The sequence below is a fragment of the Nymphaea colorata genome, chromosome 6 (genome assembly GCF_008831285.2).
Source record: "Nymphaea colorata isolate Beijing-Zhang1983 chromosome 6, ASM883128v2, whole genome shotgun sequence".
Classification (NCBI taxonomy): Eukaryota; Viridiplantae; Streptophyta; class Magnoliopsida; order Nymphaeales; family Nymphaeaceae; genus Nymphaea; species Nymphaea colorata.
The window spans coordinates 20,877,119-20,903,532 of record NC_045143.1 but is presented as its reverse complement, the minus strand read 5'-3'; the positions used below and the strand labels follow the sequence as shown (position 1 = coordinate 20,903,532).

General features: G+C 36.7%; 2 protein-coding genes across 2 annotated transcripts; both read left to right on the top strand.

Annotated features, from left to right (window-relative positions):
• The first annotated feature begins 4,700 nt into the window (after nucleotides 1-4,700).
• On the top strand, nucleotides 4,701-5,564 carry LOC116256625 (ethylene-responsive transcription factor ERN1-like). The gene has a single exon (XM_031633019.1). It carries the CDS (start codon nucleotides 4,701-4,703, stop codon nucleotides 5,562-5,564), a length of 864 nt encoding a protein of 287 aa, XP_031488879.1.
• Nucleotides 5,565-20,260: 14,696 nt separating this feature from the next.
• On the top strand, nucleotides 20,261-25,043 carry LOC116256060 (eukaryotic initiation factor 4A-3). The gene is made up of 5 exons (XM_031632212.2): nucleotides 20,261-20,542; nucleotides 23,270-23,369; nucleotides 23,447-23,553; nucleotides 23,652-24,082; nucleotides 24,204-25,043. Exons 2-5 carry the CDS (start codon nucleotides 23,302-23,304, stop codon nucleotides 24,837-24,839), a joined length of 1,242 nt encoding a protein of 413 aa, XP_031488072.1. The 5' UTR covers nucleotides 20,261-20,542; nucleotides 23,270-23,301; the 3' UTR covers nucleotides 24,840-25,043.
• Nucleotides 25,044-26,414: the final 1,371 nt, after the last annotated feature.

Here is a 26,414-nt window from a genome sequence, read left to right as displayed (position 1 = left end):
GGGCATGAAAAACGGTGCATAATCCCTTGGTTTTCTAATTCGGTTTCAAGAATTTTATTGCAAAATTCCCCACCATTGTCAGATTGAACAGTTTTGATGGTAGTTCCCAACTGGTTTTCCACAAGAGTTTTGAAATTGACGAAACACTGACATACGTCACTTTTATTTTTCAATGGAAACAGCCATGTAAAGCGGGAATAGTTATCAACAATCAATAGAAAATACTTAAAACCATCTTTGGACTCCACCGGGGCTGGTCCCCAAACATCCATGTGAAGGAGTTCAAGAGGTTCAGCAGCATGAAAAGATGACAAGGGAAACGGTAACTTATGCGCCTTTCCAATTAGACAGTGTTCACACACCTTTTTCGGAATAGGACTGCTTATTGAGATGTAACTGAGAGCATTAAGCAAAGATACTATGTTCCTATTAGCATGTCCGAGGTGCCGATGCCATTCCTCATACGACCCTCGAACCTTCTTTATTTGTTGAGCCACACACGCCTTCTTGATGTCATCACTAGATCTAGTCTTTACTTGAACTGGGTAAAGACCATTACTAGTTTTTGGTCCTCGAAGAAGTATTGCTCCTGTCTTGTGGTCCTTGATCACAAATTCAGACGGAGTAAATTCAAAAATGCAATCGTTGTCAGATGTAAAACGACCCACAGAAATCAGATTGTGTGCTATCTTAGGAACATGCAAACTATTTTTCAGAATAAAATCAGCCCCTTGAATATTAACCTGTAAGTCCCCTACGTGAGAAATAGGGAGGCACTTACCGTTTCCAACCATTACGGATTCGGAGCCTGAGTATGTTTGCTTGTTCTCCATATTTTCATCACTGGTGACAATATTGTTGGTTGCCCCTGTATCTGGATACCAGTATTCATCATCTGATTCTTGTAACGTTAAGGCTGAAAATGCACGAGGATTAATATCCCAACACGTCTTAGCTATGTGACCCTTACGACCACAATATTGGCACTCGATGATCTTCTTGGATGGTAGGGCAGCATGCTGATGGTTCGGCTGTGAGAGATTGTTTGGCTGAAAAACAGTCGTTTGATGATTATTGAATTGATTTTGGGCCGGCTGAAAAGACTGGTTTCTACCACGGCCACCTCTTCCTTGATAATAGCCTCGACCGCGCCCACGTCCGCGGCCTCGAAAAGTATTGAAGGCTGTTATAGTAACTTGCCTTTCCATAGGTGACTCAACATCTTGTTTCATAAGTTGAAGACGTGTTTCTTGATTCAATAAAAGATCATAAAGCTCGGCAAAACTAGGCAATTTTGTTGAGGACGTGACTATAGAAGTGATCAAACTTTCATACTTTGATGGAAGTCCATTAAGTACGATTTGAACTAAGTCTTCATTTGGCGTATGACAGCTAGCCGCTTCAAGAGAATCAACTAAAAATTTAACTTTCTGCAAGTAAGAGGTCATATCCGAGTTACCTTTCTTGATGAAACATCAGTTCTTTCTTCAATAACATGACTCGTAGTGGAGACGGCGAGCCATAGGAATTTTCCAGTGCTTTCCAGGCTTCTTGCGCTGAGCGAGTCCTGATTATTTGACCAAGGACAGCTTCGGAAACGGTAGCTTTGATCCAACTCAAAACCAGTTGATCTGATTTTCTCCATATGGCGAACTCAGGATTGAGTTCATCTTTGCCATCTCTCATAATCGTTTCTGATGGAGGTTCACAAGATCCATCAACAAACTTCACCAAATCTTGAGATATCATCACAGACTCAAGTTGGCTCCTCCATAGCAAATAGTTATCTCTGTTTAACTTCACAGAGACGAGACTTGCGATTGACGAAGACGATGCCATGTGGTTAGTGGCAAGAATACAATAGTGGCTTGGAAAATTCGTAAAATGATCAGGATACAGCCACCTTCAAAAATTCGTAGAAAATCAACCGATGGTCCGTTTGCCCTGAAATTTGGGCTGTAGGTAGCTGGAGGCCTAAGGAAGAGACGCTCCAAAAATCAGATCAATCCGAGCTCTTCTGGAAAATCGCACCCCGATTTTCTACTCCAAGTTATCACAGCCCTGTTCAAAAACAGAACAGGGCAGACCAGCGGAGAGTTGGATAGGAAAGGGGAGATGCAAACAGAACCACAACAAGTGCTGGTTGCAGACAAGCGATAACAGAGAACCTAAGGCTCTGATACCATGAACGAACTCTCGACACAAGAGAGAGAGAGAGAAGATGAAGCACAATGGAATACCAAATCTCTTGCGTTGTATTTTGCAAGAGTCATTCTTCTCATTATATAGTGCAACGTGTGGTCTAAGTATGGTAATACAACAATGATACGCCATGTAATGTAAATATGGTAATACAACAATGATACAACGTTCATGAGGTTTGAATTCAAAATTTATTTCCTTAGTTGACTCGCTCCTCAATTGACGATTCTTCTTGCCAACTTTAGTGGATGTCAATCTTCATTGATTTCTCCTTGACAACGAGGAGAATCTTTCACATCACTAAAGCTCCTTGAGATCTTTATGAACCTGTAAAATTTACCTTAAACTTGTCATCATTTTTGCTGACACATGACTACAGGTTTATCCTAGTCTATCATAAGTTTTGCATTTTTTCTTTTGGTTAGGTATTGTTGAATAGCTAGTTGGATAAAAAGTTTTTCTAGAGTCAGATTATCAAATTAAAGGGTATATACCCTTTGTGAAAAGCATGGTTGTGAACAAGGTCCAAATTTTCACATGATCATACCCTACTCCCACATCAGGTTCGGGCTCTTGATTTTTGGCGGGTCTCAACCCCTTCCTATCAATTTTGGTTTTAGCAAAAAAAAAAAAAAAAAAAAAAAAAAACTAAGAATAAGACTAATCAACACTTTTCATTAGCCTTTGAAGATTTCTCATAATTTTCAATACAAGATTAAACTTTTGTAATGGGGTGTTACTATCCAACCCTTTAACATGTGTCCATGCATATAAGATCCCAAGTCCTAGTATTGAACTGGCTCTTATATCACTATTACAACCCAACCTACTCCTACATCGACTTTAGGCTTATGTTTGGTGGATTCTAACTTGCCTCTTAGGGGACGTTTGGTAATGCTAATATATTGTCACTGTCCTTAGTATATTCTTGAGACAATAATAGTGTGTTACTATTATCAAATGACCCCTTTATAGTTTTGATTTTATTATTAAAAAGAAAAATTGAAACCAAGACGACCAGTCATTATCATTTCCTACAATCTCCAATATGATACTGCTTCAAGACCTAGGTGATGAGTGATATGCATGTCAACTAAAATGTTGCACATCCAGTATGTACAATTTAGGGCACTACAAAAAAGTCGGTCCTATACCAGTGGATATTGCATAGATAGAAAACTACAGTGTTGAACATTTTCACTGGTAAGATAGCATGAATGTGCTTCCTCCATGAGCACCAATGGTAGGGAAGAATGTGGTTGTGTATTGAATTTTTTGTAAGTGCTTGGGAAAGTGTTTGAGTGTAATAGTAATTTCATTGTTATCATTTCGTTCATCTAAATATATATTATTTTTTAGATCTGAATATGTCGATTAGTTGGAATTTTTATTTAAAAAAAGCAATCGAGGTGATAAAATCACCGTTATATATTCCTCGGAATGGCCAACAGAGGTGAAATAATCACCATCCTAATAATGAACGGTGACCATCTTCACGCCCATAGGTCATAGGTCTATTGGGTGATGCCAAAATCACCAGTATAGCCTTTGCCGACAGTGTGCAATGGTGACGACTGGGACCCAAACCACTCGTATAGACCCATGGTACCTATAGCAGTTAAATAAATCACCGCTATAGATTTTTTTTTAATTAATGTTTTATGAAACACAACTTTAACATGAGTTTCCATAAGATTCTCTAACAAGCAAGGATGGCAGAAATTTTGTTTGAGAGTAAGCTAATAATGGTTTTCTTTCGTCCAATTATGTAGCCAACATAAACTATAGTGTTTTAAACATTTTTACCCAAAAAAAAAAAGGCACTCTTAACGATGAGAAAGTGTGTGATTTGAAAGGACATACGTGGCGCGTGAAAAACATCTATTTCTACGTCCATTAATACTTTGAAAGTATTTTCGTTACTGTACTGTTGGGAAGTTTACCTTCATTACGGCAGTCAAAACTGCGGTTAGGTCTCGCACCCTGAAGTGGTTTTCTTTATCCTTACCTATCAGTGCCGTTGATATGTTTAAGGACTCACAATTAAACTTAATTTGTTGAATTGCCTTAACATAAGATGGTTTGTGGACACACGTCGCATTTCAGATCAGTCAACAGCGTGAGCCATGCACTAGGCAACACGTATGGTGTTCAGAGTCCAAGCACTCGGCTAAGAAGCAGTGGGTTCTTAGTCCACCCTTGTGGCTAGCCAATGTGTTGAACCCTTCACGTTGTCGTTGTGTGCCTTCGAATCTAAATCTCCCTAGTTCTTACCTCAAAAAGAAAGGTGAGATTTTCGTGGTCGTGCTCCCACGACTCTTGCCGTTCCTCCATTGATCAACGCACGACAAGAAACAAGTGACCTGAACACGCGCCCCACTCGTTCGGTTCTCAAAGAACTCGTTCGTCCATAAATGCCATATAGTTCTCCACAATGTGTCCGTCACCCTGTTGCTCTTCCTTTTGATCTTTCTGTCTACCTTTAATTTGTTGAAGTCATGGAGCTGCCCATGAGTGACTACCAACAAGGTCTGAGCATGAGTGAAGTAGCTAACGGACAAGGAGGGAAGGAGGAGAGGCCAAAGGGAAGCAGGAACAAGTTCTTGGGAGTGAGGCGGCGGCCGTCTGGCAGATGGGTAGCAGAGATAAAGGGCACAACTCAGAAGATAAGGATGTGGCTGGGCACCTTTGAGACCGCGGAAGAGGCGGCGCGCGCCTACGACGAGGCCGCCTGTCTGCTCCGTGGATCGAGTGCCCGCACGAACTTCGCCACCAAGGTGTCTTCTGATTCACCTTTGGCGAAGAGAATCAGAAACCTTCTGAACAAGAGCAGCCATTACAAGAAGACGCGTCAAGCGAAAGCTGATGAAGCATCTATCTTCGACAATGCTCTGAAGAAACAGCGACAAGTGGCGCCATTTGCAGACCCTGATAGGTGTCAGAATCCCCAGTTTTCGTGGCAATCTTCTACTTTCTTTCATGAGAATATAGAGTGGGCAAAGACCCGGTTGGGCCTGGTTGAGATGTATGAATCTGAGAGAATGAATTTAGAGAAGCAAATTTCAGCGTCAGCTTATGCTCTCAACGGCGTTCATGAGTGCTTTGAAATGTTGGCTCCAACTAATCCCGCTGCCATTCAAATGCCTTCTCCTCCTTCTTCTTCTTCTTCTTCTTCTTCCTCTTCCCTATTTCCATCAACCTCTTCTAATAATTCATCTTCCTCTTCTCTGTGTTCTTCACAATCATGTGATTATGGTCATCTTCTTGATCCTTGTACTTCCCCTTCCTTCATCACTTCCAATGTGGGCGGAGGTGGCAGCGGCTACCTGGATGATATCTTCTTGGATCTTTCTCATCCTTAACAACTTCCGTCAGACAGAACCCCACCGTTCTCTTCATTCGAAGGAATGCAAGACGGGATGACGTATTCATATCTGGGTGAAGGATCCGAGAACACTTTGCCCGTGCTGGAATTTTCTTACGCTCCAAGAGGAGGCAAATCATAACCTTTACCTCCCGAAAGAAGGGGACTGGGGACGCATTAGTGATGTTGGACATGATCCTGACCTTCTCTTCATTAACTGGAAAGTAAGAAGGGAAAATGGCTTGGGGTTTAAGAGAAAGTCTAGATGGTGTTTGTTACCCCTTTCAGAATGAGGGAAAGTAATAGCTTTGAGCTACTCCTCTTCATTCGAAAGAATTTTCGAATGTAAGATGGGAAAACGGGTTCAGGTCTGAGGGGAAACTCTAGATACTGTTTGCTTTCCCCCCAAGTTTGCTTTCCCTTCAAATGCGAAAAAGAGATTGGTTGAAGGGAAAATGCCGGTTGGGGAATTGTTTTTGTGTCATGTTTCTTCAGTCCTAATGTAATGAGTTCCTAAGGAATTTTACCCATGTAGTAATACTGCTTTGCAAAGCAGATAATAAGAGAAAATTTTGAGAAATTTTCTAGTACGTCGCTTAAAGTCGCATTCTTTTTTTATTCATTTCTCTTCAGTTGATGCATTACACCTGCAGTGGATTGTTCAGCCTCAAAAATCAACAGAAACAAGGTCAACTCAATCCTATGTCATTAGGGGTCCAAATTTTGGGTGGTGCATAGGATCCAATTTCTTAGTTAAGAAGATAATTAAAGGGCATGTAGTCAAAGAGGTTAGGTCCCAAACAAAGGGATTTATGAGGGATGATAGTGGCGTGCATGAGACAATGTTGCACGCGCATGAACTTCTTCAGCTTAGAAATTTACGTGTAACGGATTTGACTTTTGATTGGTAATGCTCATGAACTTTAAGTTGTCGTACTTAAGTTCTAAGATGAAAGATGTACAGCTACCATCACTGATACCGATGTAGTCTAGAACCCCACAAATAGAGGAATGGAAAGTTTTCAAGTCTCTTTTTTAAGGGTAAGGTTGTTACCTTCCTACTCACCTGATTTGACAAGTTATATCTGAATTGAATCCAAAATCTGATTTGACAAGCCGAATCCAATTTATTCGTATCCAAATCTGAATCCAAATTTTGAATCAATCTAACTGATTTTCAAAATGTAAGATGATTGGATATGGGATATTTATTTAAAACTAAATCCGATCTAAGTCCAATCAGATATTTATATATATCTGAATCTGAATATGATCGAATGTCATTTCTTAATCTGACTCTGATCTAATTTTTTAATTAAATATTAAATCTTTTTCCATAACTGATTTTTTAGAATGGTTCAATCAGATAACCGATGCAAGTCAGATATAGTGACATCCTAAAGTTGAGTATACAAGTCATATATACTCAACTTATAAATAAGGTGTTGAACCAATCCTTGTATCATGAACTTGGTGACAATATTTGCCAATTGATCCTGAGATCCTATAGGAGTAGGGAGAATAGTGTCATATGAAAGCTTATCATGCACCAAATGATAATTAATATCAATCTGTTTGATGCATTCATGAAATAAATATGTTTGGCAGCAAAATAGACATGTGGCCCAAAGTGAAGTTAATTGATAGATAATGAAGTAGGTAACGATGTCAAATGATCTCTCATACAGTGTTTGGCCATTGCCCTACTCTGCTTCATCTAATAATCAAAAGATAGTAGCCTTTTTCTTATTTCCTAAGTGATTAAGCTCTTACCCAAGAGTACTTCCATGTTTCGGGGCAAGTAATCAGTTTGAATCACAATAAACGATCAAGTCCAAAATAGAAGTGGCTGTACATGAGAAGATTTTGTCTCATATTAATTTCCAAGTACAATAAAACTTTAATAAAAGCATCCATGTTCAGCATTGTGGATTTTGTGTGAATCGGCTTGAACTACTTAAGAGGTCTCAAGTCCTTCAAATAAAGGGTTTGATTTGAGGAATATCAAAACCAATGTTATTTGCAATGATTAAATCATCAAAATACACAAAGATAACAATAAATGTTCTCCCTCTAACTGATCTAAAGAGGATTATCTATCATGGATTGAATAAATCCATGAGACAAGAAAGCCTTTGAGTTGCAAAGTAATTCCTTGTAGCATGTTTCAGTCCATAAATGGTTCTATTTAATTTACATATCATATTCTCTCTTAAAGATTAAATGTCTGGTGTGACAATTTCTTGAGCATCATCATAAGGAGAGGCATTGTGAACTTCCTTTCATATCTAGTTCTAAATAGATGTAACTACTAATAGACACCTTTCTGTTGTAGGCTTGGCAATAGGGGCAAACATTTCATGATAATCAAAACATTTTTATCTAAATCCTTTGGTTACAAGTCTATCTTTATAACATTCAAAGAAGTCATCTAATTTAATCCGATAGACCAACTTCTACATAATTGGTTTTACTCCAGACTGGATATCAATAATTGTCCATGAGTTATTCATCTCAAGAACATGTTGTCTAAGAGCATGGCATGTCCCTAGCATTTGTTAAGTATAGCCTAATTGTAGGTTTTGGGTTTTGAAATAGATGACACCGAAATCAGGATTTGAAGGTAGGCTGGAAAAATAATTCTAGACCTAACAATGTGGGTGAGAGGAAACTAAGTACCATTCCTTGTAAGACTGAGATGTGGATTTGATGAAGTCTAAATAGCTGTAAGATAAAAGTCTCAAAGCAAGATAGATGGGTGTCATTCTTTTGTGAATCTTTTAAGTGGTTTAGGGTTGGCGGTAGTAGAATTTGAATCAGATAAGGTACTATTTGACGGTATGGTGTCGAATGATGGTTGAGAATCTGAAACAAACGATAAAGAAGGTTTAGCAAGAGAAAATGCAGATAAGAGTGACTAAGATAGATTTTAGGAATACTATATTCTTGGAAAATAATTTCCTTAAGAGATGAGATATAGATAGAAATGCTGAAATACGAGTTGGATGAAACAGAACATGTATAGCAATGTTCAAGAGATGGTGATATAAAATATATTGTTTCAATCAGTTCATGATAGTGGGAATGAACCACATGAAGGCCAAAGCATAAATGTGGTGCCTCGTCAAAATACAAGGAAAAGAATATTACAGTGTATATTTGTGATAGAAGGTGAAGCCATGGTGGCAGTACCTGAAGACATCAATGTTTTGAAGTTTGTGTAAGAGGCTCTCCCTTGTTTTGAAATGGTAATTGAATAAATCAATGGAAGAAGAGATGAGATCTATGAGTATTAACAAAGTTTGAGAACATGTTGAGCTTCTCTGGAGATGACAGCCATAGGTAACTTCTCAACATTTAAAAGAATGTAAAAGGGTTTTAAAGATTTAAGATTCGCCTTGTTGCAAAAATGACAGACATAAGGAAAGTGTGGACTATGGTGAGACCCTCTCTATAGTCATCAAAATGACTTATATTTGCATTGTACTACCTATCGTTTCACATATGAACCTAAAATTACATCAGATAAATGTAGAGACAGCATTCCTTAATAGAGAATTGGATAAGAAAATTTATATGGATAACATTTGACAATACCAATTGATTTCATCCCAATAAGTATTTGACTAAGAGAAATAAGCAGCAACTAATTGTATTTATTGTTGTAAATGGGTAATGAAGTGTTGAATATAAAAGACACGAGTAGCTACACTGCATAAGAATCAAATTTTTCAATCCGTTTACACCTTAGATACAAGAAATGGTTTTTCCCTAAAGCCATAGATAATGTATCTACCACTTGGCTTTTTGTTGAAACATGAGATGCTTGAACCACTCCTAATTTAGTAAGATCATGATGAAAGTGACAATCAACTTAAATATGTTTCATTCATTTGTGAAATATTAGATTGCCAAAAATATGTAAGGTTGATTGTCTATCACAATACAACTCCAATAGAAAAGAATAGTGAATCTACAATTCTTTCAATAATGATTTTATCAACACTATTTTCATGTTGTGCCTGCCATCATGTGGCATTCAACCTCAGCCGGAAACCTTTGAAACAATTTGTGGTTTCTTTTCATCATCAAATCCGGCTTTGTTGAATGAACACACAACAACCTGCAATTGATTTTTTAGTTTCTCAACAAGCAGCCCAATAAACAATGCAAAATACCTTATTTTGCATTTTGTCACTGTTATCACCCTAAATTTCTCAAAAAAAAAAAAGAGGCCATCATTTTATTGTTTGTATTTAAAACAAATTTGCATCTAATCGATCCAAAATGAATTTCTAACCTAAGTTCGGATCCAAATCGAGCATTTCAACTTATTTCATACAAAGTTAAAAAAAAGGGGGGGTTTCGTCGCTCAATCGCGTGTAGCGATCGCTAAAGCGCCCGGGGGCGGTTTTGGCTCCTTTGAGTGGGCAATAACCCTGCCCACACCTCAAAAGGGTGTTGGTAGGGCTAATGGCCTATCCCATAGCCAAAACCTATTTTTCTATAAAAAATTTTGAAAATAATTCAAAATTATGTGAAATTTCGATGAAAATGTTGGGAAATTAAAAAAAAAATCAAATTTTGGGTTTTGGCTCCAAAACTCTCTATAAATACCCCCACAATCCCCCCTCTTGAGCAAGAGTTGGCCCTTAAGAGAAACTTTAGTGTATTTCACTTGGAGACTTAGAGTTTCTCTCTCTCTCTCTATCTTCCTCTTTCAATTTCCCTCCAACCTGAAGTAAGCTACAACTCTTCAAGTAAGCACCAAAGATCTCTTGGAGAACTCATCTCCCTCATCTTGGAGCTTGATTCAAGTTGAGTTCAAGATTATTTCAAGCATGGTTGTTCATTTTCCCTAAGCTATTCTTACTAGAGGTAGGTAGTCAATATTTCACCTCTTTCATTTTTCATTTTTCTCTCTTATTCCTCTCCTCATGGCCAAAGGAGATAGCACTCAATCTCTATTTTAGAGACAAGAGACTATGCTCAAGTGCACCGGGAGCATAGAAAGATGAGATGGTCTTTCATTTTATGATTAAATCATCCATCTCATTTCTTTCCTCTCTTCTTCCTCTCCCCATGGCCAAAAGAGATAGGCCTCACTCTCTATTTTAAAGTCAAAAGGTTATACTCAAGTGCACCGAGAGCATGAGAAGATGAGATGATCTTTCATTTTCATGCTTGAGTCATGTTATTTCATTTCTTGAAAATAGTCTTGTCTTGCTTCCTTTATTTCTCTTTTTCTCATTTCCTCATGGCTAAAGGAGATAGCTCTCAATCTCTATTTTAGAGTCAAGAGGCTATGCTTAAATGCACCGAAAGCATTAGAAGATGAAATGATATTTCATTTTCATGCTTGAGTCATGTTATTTTATTTCTTGAAAATAGTCTTGAATTGCTTCCCCTCTTTCTCTCTTCCTCATTTTCCCATGGCTAAAGGAGATAGCTCTCAATCTTTATTTTAGAGTAAAGAGGCTATGCTCAAATGCATCGGGAGCATAATAAGATGAGATGATATTTCTTTTCATAGTTGAATCATGTTTTCCCTCTTAGTTGAATCTCTCTATCTCCTTTTCCTTCTTTGAATATTGTCTACATACTATCCATGCATAGTTGTTTGGTTTTCTATTTATATGTGAATGTATGGCGAGAATGAGAGTAAGGTTTGAGAATTTTTACCTTTATATTAATTTTTGAGGTTGGGACTTGTCCAACCCGAAGAAAACTCTTACTAAATATATACATTTTAATATGCATTTGCATGCCATTTTGCTCTATAGTTTTCTTTTTTAATCATCCGATTAAGAATTCTAATGAGCACCTTATCGTGTGGTTTGACCTTCTTTCATACCCAACGGTGGAAGAAACATATTCTCTTGCAACCAATGAAATAATAACATTCTATGTTTATATAAATCACATTTTTCAAAACATTTTCAAAAGAAACCTTCTAATATGGCTTTGGTGACTTACCTTAGACTCTTACATGAGTCTAAGCTCCCCTCCGACCTATATCAAACTTGAAGTCGGTTATTTTTCATTTCTTGATTTTTAATCTCATGAAGATATGTATGTATATATATGTTATATGCACATGATGATTTTCCTCTCTCCATCTCTATATGTTCCTACATTTTATTTTACAAATTTTCACATATATATGAATGCATATATACATGTGTTTTATTTTCTCTCTCTAGTGTGTGTGTGTGTGTATATATATATATATATATATATATATTCTACTTGTTCTTTTTCTCCTTCAAAAGCTTATATAAATAGGCATACATACATATAGAGAATATATATCTCCTCCTATTTCAAAATCTTCTATCTAGTGATTTTTGAAGTCTCTTTCTCTTTCTCTCATTATTTTTATGAGAGTATTTCACATCTTCCATCCTTTTTAACATTTTCCACTTATGATTTTTTATATCTACCGACTTCACGAAGACCAAAAATCAAGTCATGACCTAATATTAGATTCATGCTTGATGGTATACAACCTTAATCTATTTTCAAAAATTTTTCCTTCTTATATATGATATTTATCAAAACAAAAATCTTTATGGTAGGAATGCTCTTAGATGAATGTTATGGTAGGAATAAATAATTTTTCTTTCCAATCATATAAGATCAAAGCATTCATGCATTCTCACTCACTTAATTTCACTTATGATCACAAGCACTTCCCCAAAAGAACTTAAGCAAGACGAGATTGAATTCTAAGTAGGTGGTAACCAAATTAGAGCAAGACCTCATACCTACTTAAAGTCTTAAGAGAACACTAAAGTGATTGCAAAATGATTTCCAAATGATATTTATAAAGATTTTCCAATTCTAGTTTTTTCCAAAATGTCTCACATTCTCAAGTGATTCTTCAAGAATCTTTTCAATAGTTTCAAACATCAAACTTTCAATATTTTTCTACACCGCATATAAAATAAAAAAGATGTTTAAGTTAAAACTAAATGCATCAATAATAAACAGTCCTTGGGTTGATTATCCCCGGTAAAGGCACCGGGAACGGTTAATCCTCGTACTGACGGACGAGTCCATTTCTCTCTTATTTTCAAAACAAAACTCATTGTTCTAGAGCACTCCAAATACCAAAAATTTTGAGGATGCAAACAATCACTAGCATATAGTATGATGCCTTGTCGTACCTTTTATTTCAAGCATCAATAGATTTTTATAGCAGCTTCAAAATGACATGCATGTGGGGTCTACAAACACCGAATGGGCTTGTTAACTGCAAACATAAAATTTGGGTATGTCATAATAAAACTGTCAACTATGATGAATAGTTTGATCTTTAAGTTGGATTCCATCACATTTAGGTAGAATTAGCTCATGTTGTTTTCGGATCTTTACTTGTTAATATTCAAGTAACCAGCATCCTCAAGAATATATGAAGAATATTTATTTTGGGACAAAAAAAATATGATTCTTGGATCTAGGTAGATCCCATAAAGTACTTCAAATTTTCTATCCTTCATATGGAATGTATTGTTAAAATAACATTCAAATTAGTATTTTCTACAATTATTAAATCATCCACATGTACTATTTCCTACCGTGACTAGATCATCCACATAGCGACTATGATTTGATTTTTTGACAACATAAAGCTTGAATGATTGAATCTTCACTCAATGAAACCACATGCTTTTAAGGCATGAGAAACTTAGACAGTCCTTTGGGGCCTTTTATAGTCTATGTATGAACTAGTTTAATTTTCATACTCTAGTCTCCCCTCAGTTCCATATCCCAGTGGAAGTGTCACATAGACCTTATCATGAAAATTAAAAAAGCATTATAGGTATCCATTTGATAAAAAATCCAATTGAACTTTATAATTATGAGACACTTAATAGTTACCAGTCTTAAGAAATCTATCATGGTAGTTGACACCCTCAATTTTTACAAAGTGATTAACGACCAATCTAGCTATGTAGTGCTCAACAGAGTTGTCTTATCCATTCTTGATATAAGAAACCCATTGGCAACAAGTGTCCATGTGTTGTTATCTTCTAAAACTTTAGATTTTCAAAGCCATACCCCATAGCCAAGATGAATATTGCACTGATGATCAACTAAAAGTAGGTTTCGGTTCTTTGAAATGGCCAAAAGGAATGATTGATGTGAAGGAGATAAACCTTTCCAGAAGATAAAAGTTTGATAAAGGATACCATATTTGATTTACCGCTTGCTCATATATTTACATTTGCTTGAATTAGCACACAAATGAAAAAACTCTCTGATATTGTATCTTAACCCATTTTAAATTTACAAACTAAGTTTGGCCCAAGTCCGACTTTTATCATCACATCTTAATCTAGTCTTCTAAATACACAGCCTAATCCATATTTCATTATGGTATGTTAGGAACCAATTTTCAAAATGAAAACATACTGAATGTCAGATATTTGAAATTACATCAAGATCATGATCCAATCGAATACTTACTTAAAACTGAATTTAAATCTGAATCTGATCAGATATTATTTCCTAAATCTGAAACCAATCTGATTTTTTAAAATCAGATGTTATATTTTTTCATATCCAACCTCTTTTATCATTTCAAATGGATATCAAACTGAATCTGATCCATTAACATATTTACTTGTAAAGCAACAAAATCACAGTCAGTAAGGTCATAAATATGTCACCCATGGCATTTCTATCTTACCATGCCCTTATAAACTATGGTATTAAAAGTTCAAACTCACTGCAGCCTCTTATGGAGCAAATTCTTGGTTACATTGCATTATTGAAAATTCTTCGAGTTTAACGCTTTGTTTGGATGGAGGGAAAGGGAAGGAAAGAGAGGGATGTAAAAGAAGGAAAGAAAATGGGGGAAAAGAGAATGAGAAAGGAATTGAATGGAATGAAAAGGAATGGAAAGAGGTGATTATACAGCTTGTTTGGATAAAAATGAAAGGAAATGATATAAATTATAATACTTTATAATAATACCCCTAACATTTAAAATGTTTAAAAAATTAAGAGGGGTCTAAATGGTAGAAAGAGGCAGGGGTTTCCTTTCCTTTCCAATCCGTCTAATTTTAGAGGGATTGAATTTACATTATATTTTTTTTTTTTTCATCTCTTTCATTTCCCTCCATTTGCAACCAAACAAACTTTTTAATTTCCTTTCATTTCCCTTTTTTTTAATTAACCAACCAACCAAAGAATTGATTGTTCAATCCTTCCCTTTCCCTCCAACCAAACAGGGCGTAAAGGATTTCACAATATTATTTTGCCTAATTGAGGAAGCAACCTCATGCCCAGGGGTGGACGCAAGGGGACCGGCAGGGGCCTTGGCTCCCCATCAGATTTTAAAAATTTCAAAAAATTACAGGTATGTTTCAAAAAAATTGTTTAACATATATGAAATTTTTTTGAAAAAGTATATTTTTTCCCTTGTTAAAATCTTGAAAGTAGGATATCCAGATTGAAGAGATGGAATGACTTCCAGGCAAATGATTGAATTATGGGCTGAGAAAGCCCTTTGGTCATAAAAATCCTTTTCTTATGTCATACGTTCACATATTTTTTTCTTCTTCTATACTTTTAGTCATTACACATACCATTGGATTATCAAACAATAACTTAAACGGTGTAGAATAATTAAACGGCATTTGATGTCTCTTGACGTGTGTCATAAACAGGGGGCAGAGTCAGAAAATTATGGTTAAGCGGTACTAGTTATAAAAAATTTAAATTTTAAAATAACACTAACATGTACATGAATAAAATTTCCCTGAAATATCAACATTAAAAGATTAACTTTTTTGGGTCTGTTTTGGCAATTGCTCATACTGTACCCACAAGTGCCTCGGCCCGTGTCCCCTGTTGTAAACTACACATTCCCGACTCCCTAAATTTTGCTTTTACTTCGGATAAGGAGGAAACAAGCAACTTGTAATTACCAAAACTAATTCTCTTATAACCTTACCTAGAACTCTCGACTGCTTCAACAATGATTGAAAGGTTGATACGTTAGGGCTTATTTGGATGACGCAGCTTACCACTACAGGTTTTTAAAAGTAGAAATTTCTTTTCTTAATTGAGCTTTTGAAAAAGAAAGAGCCAAGTTTTATGTGTAGATGGTAAATGAAAAACCGGGTTTTCATGTTATGTAGCCTGGTTTCCATTTGAATGACAATAAAAAAGTTTTCTGATAATTTTTTGTGTGAAAGCGAGGATTTTTTATAAGTTAATAGACCTAATTAATCGAGAAAAAAAACTTTTTTAAATCTATTTTAAAATTTTGGGCTTTCCTTCTAAAATGGCTGGAGGGGAGCAGCTTTTCTAATTTCCATTGGAAGCCTGGGTTTAAACGACCTTAGGAAATTATAATGTAGTTTGAAGTCAAATTAAAGTAAGCCTTTTGTATAGAGTTTGTCCAGGAAGGGCGGAGGCAGGTGTGAGTTATATGTGGGTATTTGCCCACACGGACCTAAAAAACTTCTTATATATTGATAGATACTTCTAAATAATTTTTTTAATTTACATACTAGTACCCCTCAAATTTTTAAAATTTTATACCTACTGCCCCTTAACCAGAACTTTCAAAATCTGCCCGATTGAGCTTAAGCAAACCAAGCCCGGGCCTATCGGAGAGGGTCAATGTGGCCTTATTGAGAAAATTAAATTTATCCAGCATCTGTTGTGGTGTTTGCAATCTAATGTGGACCCATTTGGATATCATGCAACGCACAGGCAACTTGCCCTTATGTTGCACGACGTTAATTTGGACCCCACGGAAGCATCAAACAAGTTAGCTTTTGAACACTGCGCATACCAAAATTCAACCCAAAAAAGTATTTTATATATTATAAAGTAGTAAAAGATTGTGGTAGACGACATTCTTTACACTATTGTTGCATGATTCCTAGAGTATTTGGAATCAATAAATATATCTTTTACTACTTTGGTTTTGGTTTTATAATGAACTCATGTTTCGTTAATAAATTAAATAGGTCCCACCGTCACACTTGCAACAAATGGATCAACGTTTGCTGATTGGTAGTTATAAAAAAAAGTAATACAACTTGGGCGTTGTAGCATTGGGCGGCAAGTTAGTCTACCTAAAAAATATATGAGGTTTTAATCTAGTGGTCTTTGTCATGACCTAGTGAGTTCATCCCTTTGACCATAATAGTTCGTGATACATGCTCTAGGCGGCAAGATACTTCAGGTTTAAATTTTGTGGTCACTGTCACGACCCAATGTATTCATCCTTTTGACCGTAATAGGACGCGACACATGCTTTGTGAACCCTATGGGTGATGGCCACAAGAAGAAGGCAGATGCCTGTCTTCGGATTCGGTCGAAATGAACCACTCATCTTAATTTTTTTTTTTTTTAAAAAAAAGAAAGAAAAATGAAACCTAATATCCAACTTGGCAAATTAACTAACCGAAAAATAAGGCAACCACATATGGAGTCACCCCGATCTTGTGGGGTATTCAGGTAGGTAGGTGAAGACTCTAAATCATGTCACAAACACGTCACTCTGAGTCTGGGCACAACTTAGGAAGTGCAATCTAAAATTGAGTGTAAATGGACTGGGATTGGTTTTACAAAATCAGGTTTGAGTTCACATCTGAGTCCAATCCAACTACATCTTTCTTTCTTTTTTCACAAATGGTCAAAATATCCAATGTGAGGGTGTCTTTATATATATATATATATCAAAATGGAAAACCTCCCTTCTATAGAAGCAAAAAAATCAGAAAAATAAGTTTTTTTGTAAAATACTTAAATTATTTTGTTTCTTTTTTTTCATAACTGGTCAAAATATCCAGTGTGAGGGTGTGTGTGTGTGTGTATATATATATATATATATATATATATATATATAATAAGTTTTGTTGTAAAAAAGTTAAATTATTTTCTTTCTTTTTTTTCATAACTGGTAAAAATATCCAGTGTGAGGGTGTATATATATATATATATATATATATATATATATATATATATATATATATATATGTATAATAAGTTTTGTTGTAAAAAAGTTAAATTATTTTCTTTCTTTTTTTTCATAACTGGTAAAAATATCCAGTGTGAGGGTATATATATGTGTATATTTATCACAATTTTATTTTTCTAGTTGCAGCCCCGGAGTTGAATGGTCTGAAGTTCCGATCCGAGAATCATGACTGATGATCCGGCCCAGCTATATTTGGACCCTATTTCGTGGCTTGCTTTTGCTCAGCAACTTGTACCTTCCTTTTCCTTTTGCAGTATGCAATCTTTTTCCAGCTGCTTCGACCTTTCTTACCTTCATGTCCTAATCACTTTTTTTTTTTTCTCAAAATTCATGATAAGCATTAGATCCTCATACTTAAAAGGACGTTTAATTACTTCATGTTTGAAATCCATAGATCTGGTGTAAATATTGATGTACATATGGTATTATGGCATGTTGCCTTAAAAAGTTTCATGGTTCGTCTAAATAATGATATTAGGTCACACCTTAGATCCATGTTTAAAATTCTTATTTTACCTTTTTTTGAGTTGAGTTTAAGAATAGATGGGAAGAGTCTGACATTAAATTCATCGGTCTCAAATCTTAAAGATCTTAGATCAAAGGCAATCAAACACTGTCATAGACTACGAGGTTTAATTGCCCAGCCAAGTGGACCTATATCGCATGCAAACGCTTGTTAGGGTCCAAGCATGGATAGTATAGGATTGAACAGAGGCTGAGCTAGAAATAAAAATTTTTCATGAGAAGCGACCGAATTATAATTTCAAGATTTTACCCCCGGCTTCACCCCTGGGCTGGAACCAAGCTGGGTTGGGTGGATCCAGTGGCAGAGGTAGGTACTCGCATGTGCCCATACAGGCCCACTCATTTTCAACACTGAGTTGGCCGGACCATTTATATGGGGTAACTCTTGGATCCAACCTAATGGTCTTATAAAGGCCACTTAGTTAGAAAGTTCTGGCTGCGGCATTTTGTACTATAACATCACTTCCAATTGTTAAGGTTGTATTTGGATGACACTCTAAAAAAAATGACATTCCATGAAAATGAGCTTTTTTTGATAAGCTTTTAAAATTGGGTTTATATTTGTGGGTGACAAGACAAAAATTTTATTTTTTGTGAATAATCTAAAGGGGTGTTTGATTACTCTAAATTTGAAATCCATGGATTTGATGTAGGTATGACGTGACATGCTTTTGTTGATATGACAAAAGATTTATGGTAAAGTCCATTATTCATGGAGCTAAGGATCTTAGCTCAAAACGAAGATTCATACTTAAGATCTTTATTTTACTTGGTTGTATTGAGAAAATGTTAGATACTCAAATCAGAGGCTATGAAATGCCCCTAAGAGAAATGGTAGGTTATTCACAGCCATGGTTGATTAATGAAGAATGTTTTCACAAATAGAAGTGCACAAGTTCTAAAATTTTAATCGCGACAGTTGAATAAGAACAAAAGGATACATACATAATGTGTAAAACTAATCAAAATGAAGTTGTGGACTTTTCTATTGTATTTAAGGAGGTGTTTGATGGTTTGGAATTTTGATTTAAAAATGAAAATTCCATAATCATAATTCCTCTTCAAACTTGAATCAAATTAAAATTCCATGTTTTAATTTCCTACTTTTATATCAAACACCCCTAAATGAGTATAGTACGATGGAGACAATCTGACCACCACAAACATCTTATCCATGCGATCAAAAGGCTCTAATAAATGCAGCGAATAGCAGGTTTTTCTCCTAAACTTGTTATTGGGTCTCCTTGTTTTTCACATTTTTCAGGTACTTTTTGTAACCTTTGAGTTATTCGCAGGATGCTGCTCCAATTATTGGTTGCGATGTCAACCGATCTAATTTGGATTGGACGTACTATTTACTATGTCTACCCTTTTCAATTGTTCGTATTATCGGATTTGAATATGACAAGCGGAAATTTTATACCGCATTTAATTGAGAATCCTCACTTCATATCCAAATTCGATTTGAGCATGATTTTGGATTCACACCTGAATATGAGTTTCAAACAAACCACATTAAAACATTCTAGGATACATGTACGGACACTGGATATAAGATACTGGTTTAAAATGACAAGTCCTTCCAAATCCAATGTGATGTTTACTTAAATCCGAATTTGATTGAATGTCATCTCCTATGAGGCCAATCTGATTTCTTAATCGGGTATCTGAATTTTTTTTCATATCCAATTTTTTTAAAATCATATGAGTCGGATATCTGATCTAAAACAGATTTATTGACATCCTTAATCATTATTAGGGATGAACTGCACACATTGTGCAAACATTAGATGCAGAAAACTTTACTACTTTATGCGATCTACGACTTTCTCCCTTATTTATAAATACCACGTTTTCATATAACATGTGTTTGTCATATATATTGATAAATTTTTTTATCCAAAAAATATGAATAAGGAAGAAAATTATAACTCAAAAACCTGATCAGGGCTGCGCCAATGCTGCTGCAGAGACCCAGTTTTTTTTTTTTTTTTTTCTCAAAGAGCTGCGAATAAAAAGGAAGGTTTTTGACTTTTCGTCTATTTATAGGGACCCACTTGAAATAAAACCCTATTCTCTAAAAATAAGGAGAGAGAAAGTTCACGTATCGCGGAGGCTGACATCCGACCCGCCCCACCTTTGCTTTTGCTTTTATTTTGTCTCCTATCTCCGTTTGCCCTCCAAAAATCCCTTTCCCCTCTTCGCCTTCCCTCCGCTGCTCCTTCTCCGTCTCCTTCTTCCGCTGCTGCGGCGCTTCGTGCTTCCCGTTGCCATCACCATCGTCTCCTACCTTCCTGCAGAGATTGTGGGAAGGAAAGGAGAGAGAGACGTACGTATATATAGAGAGAGGGACAGAAGGTAGAAGTCGGATCTGCGTCGCATACTCTCAGATTCGCCCAGTCGCTTAGTCGATCGTCTCTATTTACCTTCGCTTACTGCTGCTGGTATTGCCTTCTATCTGTTAGGTCTAGGGCTATGCTTAGGGTTTCCTTGTTCTCCGTTGTTTTTTGTCTCGTCCTGCAACGGTTATGGTGGGATGTTGATATGCCGCTTCCTCTCTCTCTCTCTGTGGGTGAGTGGGTGGATGGGTGCGTTTATGTTTGTGTGGTGCGTTTTTTCCTGAAGTCGATCTAGTGGCTTTTCCATAAAATCAGGCTTTTGTTTATGAATTATATTGACATATCCGTGCTGGTGAAGTAGTTCGTTTTAGCTATTGGATGGATTTTCTTCTCCTTGAAACAGCCTGGAGATGTGACTTCTTCGTTTTCGCTTTGGTGCTTTGATTTTGCCATCTGAGGTTTCGTTGTTATGATGATGTTGATTTGATTAAATCGCTTGCTCGATCGTTCACTAGGGGAGAAGATGTTCCGAAATACTGCAAGGGGATATTTAAGGATGTAAATGCAAAGCAGCGTTGCTAGGGTCTTTTATTCGTTCTTTTGTTGTTGGATAAGTTTGTGTCGTTGCTCTGTCAAGATGTCCACGTCGTTATCCTTGAAATATTGATCTCTGGCAACCATGTTTGTTTGTCCATGAATTTTGGATTTGTGAAAATGTTGTTGAAATTGCAGATTATCTGGTATCGGAAGCCTTGAATCTAGTAATTAGCTGCCCTTGGGTTGTGATGATGGTTTCTCTGGACGCATATAGCTAGCTTTGGTCTTTAGCTCCTTACGATTTCTCTATGCTGACAGGCTCTTACACATGCATGTGCATAAACGGACACGCACATGCATACACATACACACGGAGTGGCCAGACATATCCAAGTTGGAAACATTCTTTATGGTGGCACTTGTGGTTATGGTCATGGAATTGTTTAAAATGATGAAAACGACGTGATGTATTGGTTTGAGATTCTGTTCTATCTATGCTTAATGTTTGATTTGATGCTCTGATTGATTGGGTTTTGTCTAGTTTATGTGTGTCTTGGGCCACACATGAGTGATCTTCTTTACAAGGATCTTACATCTTTTCTATTTTTAAGTGATGCTATCACATAATGCTTTTTACATGGAACTGCTTATATGCTTTTTCGTTACTTTTGATCATTTTCTTTTTCAAACATGCTCCAGGCAACCTAAGAGAGTTCTGATGGGAGATTTCCATCTCTGTTGAAAGTTTTTGACTTCACAGGAAGATCAGTGAATGTGGAAGCTGTTAATTTTCAGTATTTAATGATTTTATATAGAAATATGGCTTCTTTTTTCTGTTTTTACTATAATTTTGATGGCATGTTGTAGTTATCAGTTTCAGTACGACATTTACTTGAATTTGGATGCATGCTTCTTTCTGGATCAAATATCTATATCTGCTGTATGTGGGAAATATATGTGGCCATCCCTTTATTTTAATTGTCATTGCAACTTTTTTCTGTGCCTAGTTAGATGGTGTAAAATTGAGAACGCCATTAATGGGTAGGCTATGCCAATGGCTATGTCTCATCAATCCATTGGCTCTGTTATGTAGCTTGTTTTATTTGATTCAACATTGGCATAACTTGAAAATTTGACAATTTTTTCTTCTAACAAGTTGTAAGTTGGTGCTATATAATGAGAAAGTGTACTGGTTCGAGGATTGAACTATATATATTTTTGACATTGTAACCAATATTGACATATTGGGGTGGACTTCCATGGTTGTTTAGAGTTCAAACGATTTACAAATGTCTTATATCAAGTTGATTTTTTACTCCTATTGTTCCATCATTCTTTATGTGGACGTTTCTTAGGTAAGTAATGATCCTGTTCATCTTTTAGTCAAGATAACTAAAATGGGGATACAAAAGTGACATCTACTTACAGGAAAATAAATGAACTATTTACCGCATGCTGATGGACATCTTGTGTGCTGGCCCTGCACCGTAAATGTGTTTCCTTTGAACTATTGGTCAATGTTTCTTTTATTAGGGCTTGTCCGGTCTTGACTACAACTCCCATCCTGATGTTTAAGGATTGCTAGTAATTATATTTGTCTGTCTTGTCTTGATTTCCTTTCGAACGATGCAATTTTTAACATGTCATTTGTACATTTCCGAGAAATTAGTGCATATTATTCATGCCTCTCGGTATCTTCTTTGTACTCCTTCTTAGAGATTCAGGCTTGTTAATTTATCATGTAATTAATTCCTTAAGTACATCCGAACTTTGTGCAAGTTATGTGCGATATTAGTCCCCATTATCATGCCTCTAGAGTCTCCTTTTGTCCCATTGGCAGGAACTTTTGTTGTTTAATATTAAGAAAGAGGATAAACTAGAATTCTCCCGATGGATTTTCTGATTTCTTAAGAATTTATTTGAAAGGATTTACAATTGAAAATGCCTACTCAAAGTTCATTACTACTGTCATTTGTTCGGGTAATTGTGTTAAGCTGACCTGCATTTCATGGCTATTGACTACTAATTCATAGTCCTTTTTTGAATTCAATGTTGATTAATAGCGATAAATGTGTCTAACCTGTTCAGGCTCATTCTTGGAACTCTAATTTTGTTCCAATATTACGTGTCACCAGTTTTCTGTCTCTCATTGGTGTGCCTGTTTGGATTTATGTTTTCTGATCTCATAATTTATAGTCTCTTGTAACTTTTTAGTCCTGAATTATATTTGTTTCTGTTGCAAATTCCCTACCTTGCTTGCTAAGATCTTTCTTTCTTTTGACACTCTTATTTCAGTTAATTTCTGGTTCATTGTTCTGTTGACAATCATGGCGGGTTTGGCACCAGAGGGATCTCAGTTTGATGCTCGTCAGTATGACACAAAGATGAATGAACTGTGAGTAGTGTGGCTGTGAGTGTTTTTGCCATCTTATTACTTTCACATCCCATTCTCTAATGAGTGTTTATTTTTAGGCTTTCTGGTGATGGAGAAGAATTTTTTGCATCCTATGATGAGGTTCACGAGACCTTTGATTCCATGGGTCTGCAAGAGAATCTTTTAAGGGGCATCTATGCATATGGTATATTAATTTTTATTGGTGTTTCTGGCTTATCTAATCTCAATCTACTGTAGTTGCCTAAACCTCTGAATGCTGAATTTCCTTCTCATTCTTACTAGGTTTTGAAAAGCCTTCTGCTATTCAGCAGAGAGGTATTGTACCCTTTTGCAAGGGCCTAGATGTTATCCAGCAAGCACAATCTGGTACTGGAAAGACTGCAACTTTCTGTTCTGGAATCCTGCAGCAGTTGGACTACGGCCTAGTTGATTGCCAGTCCTTGGTTCTTGCTCCTACTCGTGAGTTGGCACAGCAGATTGAAAAGGTTATGCGTGCCCTTGGTGACTACTTGGGTGTCAAAGTTCATGCATGTGTTGGTGGTACCAGCGTGCGTGAGGATCAACGTATACTCTCCAATGGTGTTCATGTTGTTGTGGGTACTCCAGGACGTGTTTATGACATGCTGCGACGACAGTCTCTTCGACCTGACAACATCAGAATGTTTGTGCTTGATGAGGCTGATGAAATGCTTTCCAGGGGATTCAAGGACCAGGTGTGTGTTTTCCATTACTTGTCTAAAAATTGCCTGATCGCATCCTTAAATCTTTGCAGAACTGCTGTTTCTCCAAATCGAGTGTTGTACATAACAGTTTATGTTGTTTTTTCTTTTTCAGATTTATGATATATTCCAGCTGCTTCCTTCAAAAATTCAAGTTGGTGTCTTCTCAGCCACCATGCCACCTGAAGCACTAGAAATCACTAGGAAGTTCATGAACAAGCCGGTGAGGATATTGGTGAAGAGAGACGAGCTGACTCTCGAGGGTATCAAGCAATTCTATGTGAATGTTGAGAAAGAGGACTGGAAACTTGACACCCTCTGCGATTTGTACGAAACGCTGGCCATCACCCAAAGTGTCATCTTCGTAAACACCAGGCGCAAAGTCGACTGGCTCACTGACAAGATGAGGAGTCGAGATCATACGGTTTCTGCAACCCATGGAGACATGGACCAGAATACCCGAGATATCATCATGAGGGAGTTCCGTTCTGGGTCTTCTCGTGTCTTGATTACCACTGACCTCCTGGCCCGTGGTATTGATGTCCAGCAGGTGTCTTTGGTCATCAACTACGACCTCCCTACACAACCGGAGAACTATCTCCACCGTATTGGTCGTAGCGGTCGATTTGGAAGGAAGGGTGTCGCCATTAATTTTATCACTCGTGACGATGACAGGATGCTCGCAGACATTCAGAGGTTCTACAATGTTGTCATCGAGGAGCTGCCCGCCAACGTTGCTGATCTGATTTAATTCAGTGAAAAACGAGCTGCTGCAGACTTGATAGGTTTTTATTTTTGACGCTTGATTATAAAGCTTTCTTTTTGTTTTCGTCTGTTTTTGGTGCGTTTCGAAGTACTGGACATTGAGTAGGCATGAGATGATGACCGGATGGTGATGTTTTCGTGTCGTGTTTATTTTCCTCCTTTTATGTTATCATTATTATTGTTATTGTTACTTGGAAATCTTTTTTGTGATGGACACCATGCGCTTCCTATGATTCTGCTTTTTTATGCAGTCTATTGTTACTATGCCATCTGCATGGTAGGTTTGTGTAGTGTTCAACATCTCTCTCCCTTTCTTTTTCCTGTCTGTGTTTGTCCTGTCTGTGTTAGCGAATTGAACCCAACTCGGTGTTAGGAAACGTAGCTTGTTAATACTTGTCCATGAACAATTAATGTAATGAACTAGACTTAAACTTGAGATTTTGCTTGGAGCGTCTGAGATCCATTATTATAAGGTGTGAATTCTCAGTCAGGGAGTCGAAGTCCAGGAGGCATCTCCCTTCCTTCTTGTTCTGATACCAACATGCTTGGAAAATAACACCTCCTTCTTTCAAGTGAAAATGACTATACGGAAAGAATAGCCCAAGGGCCTGCAAGTACGGCTTAATCCTACAATCAGGTCCCTGCTGAGCAAGATTTTTGTTTCCGACACGGAGGGATCATACCTCGAGAGCATTGAGTTATTGTACTGAATTTACGATTTACATTGGAACCTGCACTTGCCCCAAGGCATTTTCGATTAGATTTAAAAGTGTGTCTTGGACTGCATCATGCCTGCCCCCAATACCTAGTGCGGGCTGGCCCGACCAGCCTAGTTTTTGTTTTTAAAGCGGTTTGACCCGTAGGTCGAATAGCTGGCTTGGATACTCGGTCTTGTGCCACCTTTTATGACAGATAGTAAGTAAAGGTCATTACCTATTGGTCCTGGTGACGCGCTGCGTCTGCGTTCTATAGGTGATACCTAGGGGTGAAGCCAAGGCTGCATGGACCATAATTTCACCTCAAAAAAGTTTTTTTTTTTTAAATCACATGTTTTTGTTTTATATAAAAATTAAAAAAAATAATATTTCGATCCTCGTCTCCTCATGAAAATTTTCTCTCCGCCCCTGGTGATAGTGTCCCATAAATGATGTTTCACTGTAAAAAAGTTTAAAAGTTGAGTTGTGTCCGTAACGCACTAATAAAAGTCATATTTAGAAACTAAAAAGGAAGATGCTATTACACACATGGGCCACAACAAGAGAAGAGTCACGGGACCTAGAGATAATTTTAGCTCTTAATGATGGGAGAGTGGAGGGTTTCAATGCCAGACCTCAAATTTTGATTTTATTTCTTATTTCCGACAGTGCTTGTTTTAAATTCGTTGATTGTACTCCTCCTCATCATTTATAGAATTGAATTGGTGACAAAAAGAACAGAATAGGCAAACAGGTTCAGGTCAGCCCTACTTAATAGGAACTTACATAAAGCCCAAAAACTCCTTGCCATTTAAAAAATTGCAAATAATTGCATAAGTTTACAAAACAAGTTTACGTACATACAT

What these genes read in the sequence shown, in the direction of transcription:
- LOC116256060 (XM_031632212.2), top strand. Translation starts at nt 23,302, where the DNA reads ATGGCGGGTTTGGCACCAGAGGGATCTCAGTTTGATGCTCGTCAGTAT. An exon ending in AAGGGGCATCTATGCATATG is followed by an intron (nt 23,554 to 23,651) that starts GTATATTAATTT and finishes CATTCTTACTAG; the next exon opens with GTTTTGAAAAGCCTTCTGCT. An exon ending in CCAGGGGATTCAAGGACCAG is followed by an intron (nt 24,083 to 24,203) that starts GTGTGTGTTTTC and finishes TTTCTTTTTCAG; the next exon opens with ATTTATGATATATTCCAGCT.
- LOC116256625 (XM_031633019.1), top strand. Translation starts at nt 4,701, where the DNA reads ATGGAGCTGCCCATGAGTGACTACCAACAAGGTCTGAGCATGAGTGAA.